Genomic DNA, 16717 nt, shown 5'->3' on the forward strand with positions numbered 1-16717 from the left:
GAACCCCGGGAGGACGGGAGGGGGCCCCCGGGTCAGCCCCTCACCGCGGGCCCTCCCCTCGTCTCTGCCCCTCTCCAGGGCCCCACTGGTATCCAAGGCCCCCCTGGCCCCGCTGGGGAAGAAGGAAAGCGAGGAGCCCGAGGCGAACCCGGCCCCACTGGCCTGCCCGGACCCCCTGGCGAGCGCGTGAGTGTCCCCTTCTTCACCCCCAAGGCCAGCCCGGTGCCCCCGGTGTCAGAGCTCACTGGCCTCTTCTCCTCCTGCAGGGCGGACCCGGTAGCCGTGGCTTCCCTGGCGCAGATGGTGTGGCTGGTCCCAAGGTAACTTCTCTTCATGGCTGGGGTGCTGGCCCTGCTCCGTGGACATCACCTGCCCCTCCCCATGTAGTCACCGCCACCCCCCTCCCGCCCCCATCGGTGCTCCGCGCCGTGGCCGCGCACTCTCTCTTCACACTCGGCTTCGCCTTGACCTTCCCCCTGCCACCGTCTGAGCCACCTGACCCTGCCCCACTGGAGGAATAAGAGGCCGGCCCGTGGTAAAAAAGAAGCCCGGACTCGAGCCCCTAATTGTCCCTGTGACTCCCCCGACCAGGGTCCCGCCGGTGAACGTGGTTCTCCTGGCCCTGCTGGCCCCAAAGGTTCTCCTGGTGAAGCTGGTCGCCCCGGTGAAGCTGGTCTGCCTGGTGCCAAGGTGAGCCCCCTGCCCCTCTGCCCTGCTTGCCCCGAGACCCTTGCCCTGTGTGGGGGCTGGAATGAGGCACCCGGAGCGGGACCGCTCATCTGCCCTCTGAAGGGCCCTCTTGCCTCTTCTGTCACCCTCACTCATATGTCTCTGTCCCCTCTCCACTAGGGTCTGACTGGAAGCCCCGGCAGCCCCGGTCCGGATGGCAAAACTGGTCCCCCTGTAAGTACCGCTCCCCAGGGCCCCTCCCCCGCTCCCGACAGCCCGCCTTCTGTCCTCGCCTCCCATCTGTGCCTTCCGTCCGTCCGTAGGGTCCCGCTGGTCAAGATGGTCGCCCCGGACCCCCAGGCCCCCCCGGTGCCCGTGGTCAGGCTGGTGTGATGGGATTCCCCGGGCCTAAAGGTGCTGCTGTGAGTATTCCTCAAAAGACGTCGCAGAGCCAGGGACAGGCACTCCCGGGAGATGAAAGGCCTGGGCGCCAGTCCCAGCTTTGCCGCTGGCTTGCTGTGTGACCTCAGGCTGCTCACTGCCCCTCTCTGGGCCTCAGTCTCCTTATCCATAAAAACGAGAGACTGATCCTGGCTCCACTACCATTGCTCTATCATTGGAAACAAGCATTGTTGGGGCCCCCCTGCGCCCCCCCCACGGGGTAAAATGGGCCTTTTATAAGATAGGCACCCCCAAATCTTGGTGGGTTCTTTGAAAAATAGGTCCCAGAGGAGGTGAAAGCCCTTTGCAAGCAGGTCACCGTAGGCATCTGGCGGCGAGAAGGAAAGGGGGGGCAGGGGGACAGCAGCCTGAAGGGGCATGTGGTCTCAGAGGGAAGAGGCCTCAGGGAGACACCAAGGGACCAGCAGAAAAAGCCAGCAAAGCGTTTCCCCGGGCCCAGAGCTGGGCGAGAAGAAAACCCCTAAAAGAACCACTCAGGGTAAACAGGAAGGACCCAGGGGACCCGTGTTCCCACTTAAGCCCCTTTAACTCCCTGTCTGTCTTTGCCCGTAGGGAGAGCCTGGCAAAGCAGGAGAACGAGGTGTCCCTGGGCCCCCTGGCGCTGTTGTAAGTATCGCCCTATGGTCCCCTGTCCCCTTCCTGCCCCTGCTCGTGACACGTCCCCTCCCCTGCAGGAGGGGCGCAGAAGGCCCACAGCCATCACCAGGGCATCAGAGGCCCCCCAGCGGGGTCTGCCCTGTCCCCCCACCCCCTCCCCGGCACCCCACCTGCCCTGCTCCCTCTGTCGGCTGCCCTTCTCACCTCCCTGATCCTTTGCTCTCTCCCCACAGGGTCCTGCTGGCAAAGATGGAGAAGCTGGAGCTCAGGGACCCCCCGGCCCTGCCGTAAGTGTCCCTAAGAGACAGCCTGGGGAGGCTGCACTGTGGAGATACCCCCCCCCACCCCTTTTCTCCTGGGTCTTCTGGTGACCGCAGCGTTCTCTCTGTGACAGGGCCCCGCTGGTGAGAGAGGCGAACAGGGCCCTGCTGGCTCTCCCGGATTCCAGGTGAGGCCTCAAGGCTGGCCGGGGGTTAAGGTATGGGCTCCCCTTTGTCCTTTTTCAGATTCTAATCCCACCCCCTCCCCTCCCCCATTTCCCACCTCCAGGGTCTTCCTGGCCCCGCGGGTCCTCCCGGTGAAGCAGGCAAACCTGGCGAACAGGTAAGAGGTAGCAGGTGGGGAATGCGGGGCATTTAGAGGGAGAGGTCAGTCCTCCCGGCTGATCAGATAACCCTCGGCTAGGATCAAGGTTAGACCCCCTCCCCAGAGGACTTCCTTCATGAAGGGAGCCACACAGAGGGAAGCTGGGCGCTGCACAGCAGCATGATATGATCTAGAAGTTTCCGCATGGCTGCCAGTCTGGACGACTTTTTTTTAGAGCTGCAGGGATACCTCTGACTCTCCCTCAGCCCAGAGTTTGAAGAGAGGGCCGTCTTTGACACATCCCCAGGAGAAGTAGAGAAAGCATCCCAGTTCAGGTCGTGAGAAGGGGCTGGTCTCTAATGACAGACCCCAAGGGCCAGCCCCCAGGAGGAGAACAGGAATGCTTTCTAGTGGGGAGGGGGGGGTGCTCACTGTCTGTCCCTCCTTCCCCCTCAGGGTGTTCCTGGAGATCTTGGTGCCCCCGGCCCCTCTGGAGCCAGAGTAAGTAGCACTGTTCCCGCCAAGATGCCCTACGCCTGGCCCTGTCTCTCGAGCAGCCATCACGTGCCCTGTCCTTCTTTTCCAGGGCGAGAGAGGTTTCCCTGGTGAACGCGGTGTGCAAGGTCCCCCCGGTCCTGCCGGTCCTCGGGGAGCCAACGGTGCCCCTGGCAATGATGGTGCTAAGGTGAGGCCAGCACGGGGACCGGGTCTAGCCCCTCTCGAGGCAGGGGCGCCTGGCCATGGCCAAAGCCACCTAGATGTGGGGGAGGGCTGGGAGGGGGACAAAACTGGGTGGGGTCCCCCAGCAGCCTGAAGTTCCAGGCTGGGAGCCTTTCCTCTTCTTAGCCGGCTCATCTTTATCCTCGGAAGCAAGCCTGGGAGATCTCACGAGGGCGCTCGGGGCTGTGACCCACTCCTGGGACCCCAAAGCTCATGGCCGTCCTCTCGGTTGTCACCTAGGGTGATGCTGGTGCCCCTGGAGCCCCCGGTAGCCAGGGCGCTCCTGGCCTTCAGGGAATGCCTGGTGAACGAGGTGCAGCTGGCCTTCCTGGCCCTAAGGGTGACAGAGTAAGTCCCACAGTCCCACACCTCCTCCCCTGATCCATGTAGGGTTCCCGTCTCTGTCTCCCTCTACTTTGGATGCTTCAGCCTTCCTCTTTACCCTCCCTGGGGTCTTTCCCTCTTCCCTTAATCCTCCCTTCTTCCCTTCTGGCCTCTTCACTGATAAATCCTCCACCAGCTATGCAGGCTCTTCCCTCCCCCTGAATTACCACGGTAACGGGAAGCAGGGTGGCCTCCTGGATGGGGGAATCCCTTATTCATCCCTCCACACAAGGCATGGGCCTCTTAACCTAGGTTCCACCAGGCCCCCCTGAAAGATCTCGAGTCCCGAGCACAGGTCGGGGCAGGGCAGAGCTGGGGAGGAGTGGAAGCCGGTAGCAGGATGCTATGGGTCACCTCCCTGCCCCCGCCGGAAGTCTCAGGCCTTCCCTGTGTCTTTAGGGCGATGCCGGTCCCAAAGGTGCTGATGGCTCTCCTGGCAAAGATGGTGTCCGTGGCCTGACTGGCCCCATTGGTCCTCCTGGCCCCGCTGGTGCCCCCGGTGACAAGGTGAGGTGGCCCCACCATCTTCCCTAACACACAGCTTCTCCGGCAAACCTGGGCGTGATTCCGGCCTGGGGGAGGGAGGTCCTGCCATTCTGAGCTGGTGACCTGAAGGTGGGAGGTTCTAGAAAGGAGGGGAGACTCTCCCGGGGTCATCTGCTGGGGGCACTTAGAGCGCGCAGCTGACCTGCACCTCTTGTCCCTCCCTCTCAGGGTGAAGCTGGTCCCAGCGGCCCCGCTGGTCCCACTGGAGCTCGTGGCGCCCCCGTAAGTACCGAAGACCCACACGCCGCCCGCCCGTCTGCTTCACCCTTCCCGGCCCTCTTTCTGTGCCTCGTCCGCCTTCACTCTCACCTGCTCTGGGCCCCGGGGCATGCTCCTCAGGGCCCCGCTTCCCCTCCTGCCTGCGCCATCCACCCCGCCTCCCCCAGGTCAGAGCCCCTCTCAGTCTGCCTCCTTTTCTTCTAGGGAGACCGTGGTGAGCCTGGTCCCCCCGGCCCTGCTGGCTTCGCTGGCCCCCCTGTGAGTACCAAGACCCTCATCGTTTTCTATCACCGCCTGGGACCCGGGACCTCGGGTGACCTCATAAGGACAGAGGCGTGGAGAGGGGACGGTGTCCCGTTCAAGCATCTTTGTGCCTGGACTTACCGCCCTTCCCCAGCCCCGCGGAGCCGCCCAGTTCCCCATGCTGCCCCATCCCCCTCGTCCGCTCACCACACCCCTTCCTCCCCCAGGGTGCTGATGGCCAACCCGGTGCTAAAGGCGAGCCCGGAGACGCTGGTGCTAAAGGCGATGCTGGTCCCCCTGGTCCCGCTGGCCCCACTGGACCCCCCGGCCCCATTGTGAGTGTCCCACCCTCTGAGCCCCGAGCCGCAGGCGGGCCTGGGCCTGGGTCTGGGCCTGGCCCAGTCTTCATGGCTCTGTGCTCTCCTACAGGGCAACGTTGGTGCTCCTGGACCCAAAGGTGCTCGAGGCAGTGCCGGTCCCCCTGTGAGTATCGCCCTCGGTGCCTCCGCTGGGGCTGTCACTCCAACCTGGGTTCAGAGATGGGGGCGCTGCGCCAGGTGAGGGGGCTGCTGTCCTCCTGACTCCTTTGTCCTCTCCTGCCAGGGTGCTACTGGTTTCCCTGGTGCTGCTGGCCGAGTCGGTCCTCCCGGCCCCTCTGTAAGTATCGTGGCAGTGACTCTGTTGCTCGGGGAGCAGGGGACAGACTGTCGGGAGGGTGGCGGGCCCATCTGAGGCCTCAGCGGCGCTCCGGAATCCACCGGAACCTGACGGCCCCGCTTCTCCCCATCCAGGGAAACGCTGGACCCCCTGGCCCTCCCGGCCCTGTCGGCAAAGAAGGTGGCAAAGGCCCCCGCGGTGAGACTGGCCCCGCTGGGCGTCCCGGGGAAGTCGGTCCCCCTGGTCCCCCCGGCCCTGCCGGTGAGAAAGGATCTCCTGGTGCTGATGGACCTGCTGTAAGTGCTCCAGAGGGGCCCCGGGGCGGGGGCCGCGGTCCCGGGGCCCTGCAAGGCGCCTCACCTTCATCGCCCTCCCGCAGGGTGCTCCCGGCACTCCCGGACCTCAAGGCATTGCTGGACAGCGTGGTGTGGTTGGCCTGCCCGGTCAGCGAGGAGAAAGAGGCTTCCCTGGTCTTCCCGGCCCCTCTGTGAGTGCCCCCCTCGCCTTGGGGGACCCCGAGAAGAACCATCACGGGGCTTGGAGGCTGCAGGGGGCGGGGGGGGGTGCTGGGGCCAGACAGGACAGGTGTGGTAGCCGAGCTTGGGGGCCCTCGGGCCCTCCCCCCAGCCCATCTCTGGCCTGACTCCTTCTTCTCCTTCAGGGTGAACCTGGAAAACAAGGTCCTTCTGGACCAAGTGGTGAACGTGGCCCCCCTGGTCCCATGGGCCCCCCTGGATTGGCTGGACCCCCTGGCGAGTCTGGACGTGAGGTGAGCGGTCGCCAGCCCCACACCCGCGCCCTCAGCATGGCCATTTTGGCCTCTGCCTGAGCCTGACTTCCTCTGGCTGACACTCACCTCGAGCTCTCTCTCCGCAGGGATCTCCTGGTGCTGAAGGCTCCCCTGGACGAGATGGTTCTCCCGGCCCCAAGGTAAGGTGGCTGCATCCCAGGGCCCCAGCCCCACCTGCCACTCCCCTGCCCCAGCCTAGCCTCTTGAGCTGGGACTGATTCATAGCCCCCTCCCCTCCCCTTCCCAGGGTGACCGTGGTGAGACCGGCCCTGCTGGCCCCCCTGGTGCTCCTGGCGCTCCTGGTGCCCCTGGTCCCGTCGGCCCCGCTGGCAAGAATGGCGACCGCGGTGAGACTGTAAGTAGCCAGGCCCCGGGGACTCTCTGGGCCTGCCTACGGGCCCGCAGATGGACATCTGGCTTCACCTGGGCTGGGGGAGGAGAGGAGGTCTTACACGACGTCGGGGCCCCTGGCCTTCCTGAGAAAACTGAGCCACAGCTCAGTCCCGAGGCCCCTCCCCCAGGCAGTACCACCCTTATTCCCCCGGGGAATGGGGTTCGTCCCCAGGTGCCTGCCCCAGCTCACGTGAAGCCTGAATTCACATGAAGGTTCATGTGGGGCTCAGGAGGGATAGGCACGGCGGGGAAGGGTGTGAGGAAGGGTGGATGTGGCCGAGGGGTGGTTTCGTCCCGCAGCTCAGGCTGTAGCAGGATCTAACACACTCTTCACTCTCCCCAGGGTCCCGCTGGTCCCGCCGGCCCCATCGGCCCCGTCGGTGCTCGTGGTCCCGCTGTAAGTGCCCTGCTCTGGCCCTCGTGTCCTCAGAACCCGGCCCAGAGGTGGGCTATGCCCGACTCGGTGCTGACGGATCTTCCGCCTGACAGCCTGTCCTCTCCTCTCTCCTAGGGACCCCAAGGCCCCCGTGGTGACAAGGGTGAGACAGGCGAACAGGGTGACAGAGGCATAAAGGGTCACCGTGGCTTCTCCGGTCTCCAGGGTCCCCCTGGCCCTCCCGTGAGTATGCTCGGCACCCCTCCAGCCCCCAGCTGCCATTGAGCCCTGACGCACAATGAGGGGCGATTTTGCCTCAGTTTCCCCTCTTGATAGTCATTTTCACTCCTCCCTAGCGGGGACCGGGGTCTGAAGAGTTATGGGCATTTCCAAGGGCCTTCTGAGACGGCGAAGCTCACAAAGAGGGGTCGTGGGAGGCGTCTTAGCCTATGGACACCTTGGGACTAGACGTCCAGAATAACGAGGCGGGGGGAAGGTTGCTGACCGCGTGTGACCCCCACTGAGCTTGCGTCGCCTTTGCATCTGTCCTTCAGGGCTCTCCTGGTGAACAAGGTCCTTCCGGAGCTTCTGGTCCTGCTGGTCCCCGAGTAAGTCACGCCTCTGTCTATCTTCTCCTGCTGGGACCCAAGCCCAGGCTCCCTTCAGGGCCCTCTGCCTGGTATACAGGTGTCCCCGCCTCTCTGCAGAAGGGTCTGGGGGCAGGGGTCGGGAGAAGAAGGGTCCTGGACAGTCTTGCCCGACTGTAGGAATGGCCGATGATGAGGTCGTGGAACCAGAGGCAGGCAGGGAGGGTGGTGGGTTTCTCTGAAGAGTTGGGCTGGTGGTCCTGTGCTTTTTGGCAGGCTTTCTCCAACCACCTTCCCCTTTGCAGGGTCCCCCCGGCGCTGCTGGCTCTCCTGGCAAAGATGGACTCAACGGTCTCCCAGGCCCCATCGGCCCCCCTGGTCCTCGTGGTCGCACTGGTGACGCTGGCCCTGTTGTACGTAGCCCCTCAGCCCGTCTGCCCGTAGCCCTCCAGCCCCATGGGCGCTCGGACCCTGGTAATCCCGACTCCTCTCCCTTTCTGTGCAGGGTCCCCCCGGCCCTCCTGGACCCCCCGGTCCTCCCGGTCCTCCCAGCGGTGGTTTCGACTTCAGCTTCCTGCCCCAGCCACCTCAAGAGAAGGCTCACGATGGCGGCCGCTACTACCGGGCCGATGATGCCAACGTGGTCCGTGACCGTGACCTCGAGGTGGACACCACCCTCAAGAGCCTGAGCCAGCAGATCGAGAACATCCGGAGCCCCGAAGGCAGCCGCAAGAACCCTGCCCGCACCTGCCGCGACCTCAAGATGTGCCACTCCGACTGGAAGAGCGGTGAGGGCCTGCCCCAGCTGTGCCCTTCCTCCTCCTCCTCCTCCTCTTCCTTCCCCCGTCCTCCTCCTCCTGCCAGCACGGGCCCGAGCCCTGAGGGGCCCAGGGGCCCATGTGTGTCCCCGCTGCCGTACCTCCCCTGACTCCATCCTGCTTGGTCCCACTGCAGGAGAATACTGGATCGATCCCAACCAAGGCTGCAACCTGGATGCCATCAAGGTCTTCTGCAACATGGAGACAGGTGAGACCTGCGTGTACCCCACTCAGCCCCACGTGGCCCAGAAGAACTGGTACATCAGCAAGAACCCCAAGGACAAGAGGCACGTCTGGTATGGCGAGAGCATGACCGACGGATTCCAGGTGAGGAAGTTGGCCCTGGAGCCACTCTCACAAGATGGGGCGGGAGGGGAGGTCCGCGCCGGGCTAGGGGCAGACGGAGCTGGGTGGGGAGGCTGGAGTCCTGGGTCCCCGATGCTGGCTCAGACATCCGATGCCCATGCATGATGCCACTTCTGGATGGGGGAGGGGTCCGCTGGGACGCCGTCGGAGGACTCCAGGGAGGGAGGCCAGGACTAGAGGCTCCATCGTGGTCACTCACCCGCTTCTCCTCCTCCCCCCGCAGTTCGAGTATGGTGGCCAGGGCTCCGATCCCGCCGATGTGGCCATCCAGCTGACGTTCCTGCGCCTGATGTCCACCGAGGCATCCCAGAACATCACCTACCACTGCAAGAACAGCGTGGCCTACATGGACCAGCAGACTGGCAACCTCAAGAAGGCCCTGCTCCTCCAGGGCTCCAACGAGATCGAGATCCGGGCCGAGGGCAACAGCCGCTTCACCTACAGCGTCACCTACGACGGCTGCACGGTAAGTCCCTGGCCGGGCCCCTCTCCGGGCTCTGGCTTTCCTGACAGGCCACACTTCCGTCACCCCGTCACTCCCACCTGGTGACACCCCTCTCCCGTTGTCTCCCCTTCACCCCAGAGTCACACCGGAAACTGGGGCAAGACAGTGATCGAATACAAAACCACCAAGACCTCCCGCTTGCCCATCATCGATGTGGCCCCATTGGACGTTGGCGCCCCAGACCAGGAATTCGGCATCGACATTGGCCCTGCCTGCTTCCTGTAAACTCCCTCCCACCCAACCTGGCTCCCTCCCACCCAACCCACTCGCCCCTGACCCTGGAAACAGACAAACAACCCAAACTGAACCCCCCAAAAAGCCAAAAAATGGGAGACAATTTCACATGGACTTTGGAAAATATTTTTTTCCTTTGCATTCATCTCTCCAACTTAGTTTTTATCTTTGACCAACCGAACATGACCAAAAACCAAAAAGCACATTCAACCTTACCAAAAAAAAAAAAAAAAAAAAAAAGAATAAATAAATAACTTTTTAAAAAAGGAAGCTTGGTCCACTTGCTTGAAGACCCATATGGGGGTAAGTCCTTTTCTGCCCGTTGGGCTTATGATACCCCAACACTGCCCTTTCTGCTCCTTTCTCCATCCCTCCTTGGGGCCTCCCCTCCACCGCTCCCCAAATCTAAGTCTCCCCAAAAAAGACACAGGAAACAATGCATTGTCTGCCCAGCAACCAAAGGCAATGCTAAAACACCCAAGTGACCCCCGCCCCACACTCCCAGCCCACTCCCCTCACCCAGCAACCCCCAAACCCTGGGGGGACCTGAGGTTCGCAGACTACCAAAGAAGCCTCACCATCTGGCGTCCCCGTGGCTCCAGCAACATACCCCCTTCGTTTTTGAGGGGGCATGCGGGGAGACCACTGGCCCCTCGCTGCCTGCCTGCTGGGTCTGGAAGAAAGTCAGGAGGGGCCACGACAGAGCGGAAGGAAACATCGGATTCATTCGGGGACACGTGTCAATCCCCCGTGCGACAGGGCTGGGCGGGAGAGACTGCTCTGTTCCGCGTGTAATTGTGTTGCTGAAGGACTACCTCTTCGTGTCTTTCTGTGTCACCGGGGCAACCGCGTGGGGGCGGGGATGGGGGCAGGGTGGGAGGGGGCTCCCCATTTTATATCAAAGGTGCTACATCTCTGTGATGGGGTGGGGTGGGGAAGGAATCACTGGTGCTAAAGAAGTCGAGACGCCCCACCCCCCAGGCCAGCAAATGTTCCTTTTTGTTCAAAGTCTTTTTTTATTCTTTGGTTTTTTTTTTTTTTTTTTTTTTTTTTTTTTTCCTTGCGGATGGGGACTTGTGAATTTTCTAAAGGTGCTATTTAACTTGGGGGGGAGAGAGTGTCGCAGCTCTGCGCGCTCCTTTCCACCCCCTCTCCACCCCGCTGGCCGCCTCTCTCTCTCCACCTCTCTCTCTCTCTCTCTTTCTCTCTCTCTCTTTCTCTCTCTCTGGAAGCCCTCCTCGTCAGCTGCACCCCATCCTCACCGCCTCTCTATCCTGTGTCCTCTCTCTGGGTTCCAGAGCACAACTTCCCAAAGCACAAAGCAGTTTTTTTTTCCCCCTAGGGGTGGGAGGAAGCAAGATTCTGTACCTATTTTGTATGTGTATAATAATTTGAGATGTTTTTAATTATTTTGATTGCTGGAATAAAGCATGTGGAAATGACCCAAACATATCGGTAGTGGCCTCCTAATTTCCTGCCTTGGAGTCTGGGGAGGGGAGACCTGGGGAAGGGGCTTTGGCGGGGGTGGGGGAGGTTGGGGGATGGGCTCTCCTGTTTCTTGCCCCTTCCCTCCTCCTCCTCATCTAGCACCCTCCACGGGGGGGGGGGGGGGGGGGCCCCCTCCCCCTGCCTCTTGCCTTTCTTATGCCTTAACCCTTCGCCCCCCTCGCCTCCACTCATGCAGACTTCCTGCTATACAGGCAACCCCCCCAACAGGCGCCTCCCTTCAGATCCCTGGCCACCCAAACCTCAGGCCCACCCTCCACCAACACCATCCACTCCGCCGGGCACCCTGCAGGCTTGGGGGGTTGCAGAAGGCACGGCCCACAGGGCACTAGGAGGCCCACATGTGGCTGAGGGAGGTGGGACCGGTGGGGAGTACCTGGGAGCCCCTCATCTGGCCTCCCCTTCCTCCTGCTCACTCTGAGTCCCCCCCACCTCCCCCATAGGAGCAACAAGCAGGCCAGCTGAGGAGAGTCCCTGAGCCTGTCCTGAGGGCCTGTGAGGAGAGAGAGGAAGGGCTCCTGCTCCAGGGTTCCCGGGGAAGGAGGCAGGGAGCCTCCCCAGGGCCTTCGGAGAGCTGCCGTCAAGGCACTGACAAGGTGCTGTCCTGAAGGCAACAGGTGCTGACCTTTCTGAGCATGGGTTCCTCTTGGCCCTCTAAGTCCTTGTAACACCTGGGTGCAGGGTGGCCTGGCAGGTCATTGTGCGCAGGCCCCTGCCTCCTGCCCATTCCTTATCCTTTTTTTAAAAAAAACTCTTGCTTCCTTTTCCTCCTTCTTCTCTCTCTTTTCCCTTTGCTCTCACCCTCTGCCTGCCCCTCCCTGCCTGCTGGGGAACCTGAGGCCCCTGGAAGGAAGGTGACTGGTCAGCTCCCCAGTCTCAGGGAAGGGGGACGGCCGTGAGCAGTCACAGGGACACAGAGGTATCCAGAGGGTCAGAAGTCTGGAGCAGACTCGGCACCCAGAGACTTGGAGACCGGGAGAAATTGAAGCTGTGCCCCACCCAGCCACCCAAGGTCTCAGGGCCGATACCTCAAAGGCAGGAAAGGCCCAAGTCCCTCCCTCGGGTCTCAGAAAAATGGACAAGTCTACAGAGCCCATCACCTGCTTACTAATGCCATCGCTGTCGTTAAGTGGCCGTGGTGATTAATTGTGCCTTTTAATAATTCATCATTAGCACGTCCACCACAATCTGGACAGTGTAGAAAGGGAATTAGTCTAAAGTGGTTAAGAAATCATGACACAGAAATGAAGGTTTCTTCCTATGCAAACCACCCGAGCCTCTGCGCTGATTGACGGGTGAGGCCTTGGTAACCCCCCCCCCTCTACCTGTGGGGAGGGGGCCTCCAGGCTGGCTCACCCAAGGCCCCACCCACCTGTCCTCACAGCCCCCTCCCTCGCCCGCACCTGTCACGCTAGCCAAAAGGGGTGACTCCAATTCTCACAGAGGCACCACACTTTCCACCTCTAGGCCTTTCTTTGTGTCTCTTCCTCTGCCTGAGCGGACAGCCCTTCTCAATGCCTGCTTAGCCCCACCGTCCAGGCCACGCTCAAACGTCTCATGTCCCCTCATTCTCCTGCCCAGCCCAGGCCCCGGTCTGCCCCCTCTCAGTTTCCCAAGCTCTCCACACCTGCAAAATTCATCTCAGCCTTACCGGCAGACACGGCCCGGCAGGGGCTGACTGAGGCCAGACATCAGGTGTGCGTGCCACATGGGGCTGGGCACCAGGGCCTGGGCCAGGGCTTTCTGCAACGAAGGACACTCTCTCTGTGCTTTCCAGTACCACAGCCACTAGCCACACGTGGCTATGGAGCCCTTGATATGTGGGCGGTGCCCCTGAGGAACTCAGTGTTAAGTTGTGCTTAACTGGGATTAATTTTTTTTTAATTAATTTTTTTTCCAACATATGAAGTTTATTGTCAAATTGGTTTCCATATAACTGGGACTAATTTTAACAGCAACAAGGGGCCTGTGGCCACCGCATCTCCGGACGAACAAGAGAATATGCCTCTTGCTATGTATGTACAAATCCGCACATGGGGGCATGCGTGTGTGTGTGCGTGTGTGTGTGTGTGCGTGTGTGTGTCTGAGGGCACCTGAGGTGACAGCGCCCGGTAGGGCTGTGGTGGCGGGCCTGGTGTGACAGCGCTGGTGCTCCGTGCCTGGGTCACGTGGGTGCGAGGCCAGAATGTGGTTTCGGTGTGTGTGCAGGACAGGAGGAGAGGGGGACAAAGAGGCCATTGTGCCACATTCCCAAACTCAAGCCCTCCTTTCCGATGACATCACGGCTGCCCTAAATAGAGCTGCCCAGACCCGCTCCCCCAGACCCGGGCTACCCCCTGCATCGTGGTGCGGAGCCGACCGTCCCCAGTACCGCTCCATGGGACTCACCTTTGCCTTCTCTGTGACGAGCCGGGCCACGTTGCCCTGGCTGACTTCTCAGCCGACTTCAGGTGGAAAATTCTAGAAAGGAAAGAGGCTTCGTTTGGATGTGTTATTGCTGCTGCCGCTCTCAGAACCCTGGGTCCCTTTGGTGCTGCGAGCCCACCTCCTGGCAGGATGTTTTACGACCGAAATATGGCGGATTCCCCCTCCTTTTTGGGGTCACCTCTTTACTCCTCGGCTGCCTGGGGGCCTCCAAGACTTTTCTGGATGGACACGGGTGAGCGTGAGGGGGGAAGAGGCTGGGGAGGGGGCCGCTTAGCTGGAGTGTGGGAGCCTCAGGTGAGGGGGCACGTGGGGCTGTGTGTAGAATGGGAACGAGCGTGGGGCTGCTCTCAAAACCAGAACCCACAGGGAAGGCTGCGTGGACGCCGGGAGTGTGGGCCGCTGTGTGAATGGGTGAGGTGGGTGCCACCCAGCCGTCCCAGTGTGGATGAGAGTGCGTCTCACTCTCTGGTGCCCACCCACCCATGAACACGTATGTCGGTGCTTGAAGGGGCCCTACACACGTGTGGGTGTGTTGGGGGTGGATGGGGGGTTCTTGTGGGGGGGGGACCGCTTCCCCCCACACCCGACGGCAGAAGAGATGACTGTGAACTGAGAACATAAGGGTCAAGCCCTGGGGACGTGCGTGTGCCTAGGCATGACAGAGGGCACAGGAGGGCCTGCTGATGAATGGGGGCAGCTGATCAGGAAGGAGCTGGGAAAAACCAGGAGAGCTTGGGTATGGGAGAGACCATTGTCCTTGGGGGAGACCATTGTCCCAGGGCCAGTGGAGCCCTAGCACTGGTGAGCAGCTGTGTCTCTGTCCTCCTCCTGGTGTGCCTCCAGAGGGTACCAAGCAGAGCTGAGAGATGTCCACGGACCGGGAGGCAAGACCCCGGAAGAAGGATGGCCCTTATCCTTAAGGGTAAGCAGACCCTCACACACGGAGATTTTGATACCTTTTCGGAGCATGCGCACTGCCTGGAGGGAGGTGAGTCTGGCGCGTGCAGGTGCTGGAGAGAGTGGGGGTTTCTCTGCCTAAGACAGTGGGAGGAAGAGGAGGACGGGGTGGGATGGGGACCAAAGTACATTTTAGAATAAGGAAGCCACATATTCAAGTTCTAGGTGACTTTACTGCTGTGGGCAGACCCCCACCCCCCCCCCCCCCCCCGCCAACTCCTCAAGACTTTGGAAAACTCATGCATGCACAGAGGTCTGGTATAAGCCGGCGTTCTGGAGAAAGCAAGGAAAGGGGCCGAGCTCTGGGTCTGGGACGATCTGGAGTGGAGATAAAGGAAAAGCCATGAAGCCAGCGCTGCCCAGTGAAAACAGAAGGGAAGCCGCACATGTAATCTTTCAGTTTTTTGCAGCCGTCGTAAGACCACAAAAAGAAAACAGGTGACGTTAATTTTAATAACAGATTTCATGGAACCCCAATTTACCCCCACATAGCATTTCACTGGCCAGCAGATCAGCGCCAGGAAGCATGGGAATTTCAGCCTCCCGCCCCAAACTTGCAAGGGCAGCTTGAACCCTTCACAGGGTGCAGAATGTAGACCGAGCTCATGTAACCTGGGCCTTGGGGGCCAGGGGGACCCCCCGGGGCCTCTGGTGCGGGGGTGATCATGCGAGTGCTTGTATGTGATAATGTCTCTCCACTCCTGGGCGCTGCGAGATGCCAGACACTGATCGTTATCACCAATCCTCACGACGGCCCCGGGGCACTTATGATTAATGTCTTATGCGTAAACTAGCCCTCAGAGCCGAGATTTGAGTCCCGCTCGCTCTGATCCCAAGTCCCAACAACACAACACAGCCTGTAAATGGTGTGTGTGTGTGTGTGTGTGTGTGTGTGTGTGTGTCAAGAGAAAGGGAGACACACGCCATATGGGGACTGAGGCAGGCTGTAGGCAGGGCCCTGGGTCCCCGCCCTGGCAGAGATCCTCCTCCAGGATCGAGAGGTGGTGAGGGAACATCCAGAGGCAAGCCGTGGCGGGGCTCTGTTGAGGGTGACAGTGGAGGCCCCACACACCCACGGGTCATGGGGCCGTGCTCGCCGTGGGACTGGCGGAGCCGAGGGTGGAGCTGGGTGTGAGGCTGAGTCTCAGGGTGCGGGGGCTGGGGGGACACCGTGGCTACTTTTCCTTGGCTGTGGAGGGTTGGGCGTGACCACCGCTGGACTCTTGCCCCTCAGTGGGAAGAGAGGGGCCGAGGACTTCCACGCCCTCCCCGTGTGCCGCCGAGGGGCGCCTGGGTGCGCTCACGCCATCCTCCCGGCTATGTGTCTGGGCCACTCCCTCCCAGGCCGGCAGCCAGGCTCCCGTGTGCTCCTTGGAGCCAAGATCCCAAGGCAAAGCCGGGAAGCCCAGGGGAGCGAGGGGGCTGGCCCGGGAACTCTCCCACCCCTGGCTGGTGCACAGGAAGAACACGGAGGCCTGAGCGGGCCTGGCTGCCAGGGTAGGAGCACAGAGACGGGGAGAGGACATCCCCTGCCTCCAGGGGGGCAGGGATCAAGGACCCCAGATGGCAGGCTGGCAGCTCAGAGCCTCCAACCTGAGCAGATTCGGCACGACTCCAGGTTTCCACCGGATGAGGGGCCTCAAAGGAAAGGAGGAAATGACGCACGAGACAGAAACACTGTCTTACCAGAGGACCCATGTGGTTGGGGGTGGCCACCCCAACAGGCCTTCAGTCCGTCAACAAACGTCTACCGAGCGCCTCCCGTGTGCCGGCCCTGAGCCTCTGCCTGCCTCCGCAGATGCTTATGGGATAACTAACCAGCTAACCAACCAACCAACTAACAGGTATGGGATGCCCAGCAGGGGGGGAGGAGGGGGGCCGAACATAACCATAGAAGCACTTGCAATGGCCTTGCTTACCAGCTTTGGCCAGAGAGGAGGAGTGACTTTCTTAAGAGCTCTGAGCACGCCCAGACCTGAGCATTCCTTCAGAACCTCTGCCCCGAGCACCTACTGTGTGCAGCACTTCCCCCGTCCCCAGTGGGCACCAGAATCCTGCCCTCCTGGAGCGTAGGTCTAAGGTGGGAAGCCGACCTGGAACAAGGGACCCAGACACAGCACACCGACAGGGAGGGTGCGTGGTGCGCTGGAGGCAGGGGGGCCGGAGGGGGCTCTCCGAGGAAGTAGGGGGGCTCTCTGAGGAAGGGGGGCTCTCTGAGGAGCTGCTATTTGGGCAAAGACCAAAACAAGCACAGTGAGAGCGCAGTTCCGTGGATGGGGACGGCGGGGTGGGGGGGGGGGTGGGCACTGGGAGTTCCCAGCAAAGATCTTGAACAGGAGCATGTTATGAGGCAGTAGGGCTGCGGTGGGCGTGGGAAGAGCAGGGATGAGGTCAGAGGGCTGGGCAGGGCCAGCACAGCTGGTCAAGAGCGTGGATCTCACTCTCAGTGTGACCGGAAGATGTTGGAGAGTCAAAAGCAGGGGCGAGATTCCCGATCTGATCTTTCTCCTGAAAGGACGGCCCGGCTCCTGCTGGAGCCGAGGGGCTCGAGGGGCAGGGAGCCAGGGGGGGCGCTGTGCAGGGACCCCGGGAGCCAGATCCTGCTGCTGCACCGGGAAGGTCAGAGTGGAGGCCGAGAGAAGCCGATACAGGATACGCTTGAAGGTGGGGATTCCA

General features: G+C 61.6%; 1 protein-coding gene and 1 long non-coding RNA gene across 5 annotated transcripts in view; both read left to right on the plus strand.

Annotated features, from left to right (window-relative positions):
• The window catches only part of COL1A1 (collagen type I alpha 1 chain), a 16055-nt gene extending 6664 nt beyond the window's left edge, over positions 1–9391 (plus strand). For 2 of the 4 annotated variants that reach the window (XM_040497203.1, XM_040497204.1), the window contains 11 exons: positions 5744–5851; positions 5959–6012; positions 6120–6227; positions 6609–6662; positions 6777–6884; positions 7196–7249; positions 7534–7641; positions 7734–8016; positions 8183–8373; positions 8636–8878; positions 8996–9391. In XM_040497203.1, coding sequence (XP_040353137.1) covers positions 5744–5851; positions 5959–6012; positions 6120–6227; positions 6609–6662; positions 6777–6884; positions 7196–7249; positions 7534–7641; positions 7734–8016; positions 8183–8373; positions 8636–8878; positions 8996–9142 — 1458 coding nt within the window. In that variant the 3' untranslated portion in view covers positions 9143–9391. Of the gene's footprint in view, positions 1–4131; positions 4186–4386; positions 4441–4652; positions 4761–4854; positions 4909–5028; positions 5083–5216; positions 5379–5461; positions 5570–5743; positions 5852–5958; positions 6013–6119; positions 6228–6608; positions 6663–6776; positions 6885–7195; positions 7250–7533; positions 7642–7733; positions 8017–8182; positions 8374–8635; positions 8879–8995 lie in introns of all 4 variants that reach the window. The other 2 variants (XM_040497201.1, XM_040497202.1) reach the window with 2 other exon arrangements.
• A 2677-nt stretch (positions 9392–12068) lies between these two features.
• Positions 12069–15973, plus strand: LOC121044802 (uncharacterized). The gene is made up of 3 exons (XR_005797488.1): positions 12069–13316; positions 13928–14072; positions 15643–15973. It is a non-coding gene; the product is annotated as an uncharacterized LOC121044802 (long non-coding RNA).
• The last annotated feature ends 744 nt before the right edge of the window (positions 15974–16717 follow it).

Source organism: Herpailurus yagouaroundi, unplaced genomic scaffold, assembly GCF_014898765.1.
Source record: "Herpailurus yagouaroundi ecotype Mexico unplaced genomic scaffold, PumYag 189, whole genome shotgun sequence".
Taxonomy (NCBI): domain Eukaryota; kingdom Metazoa; phylum Chordata; class Mammalia; order Carnivora; family Felidae; genus Herpailurus; species Herpailurus yagouaroundi.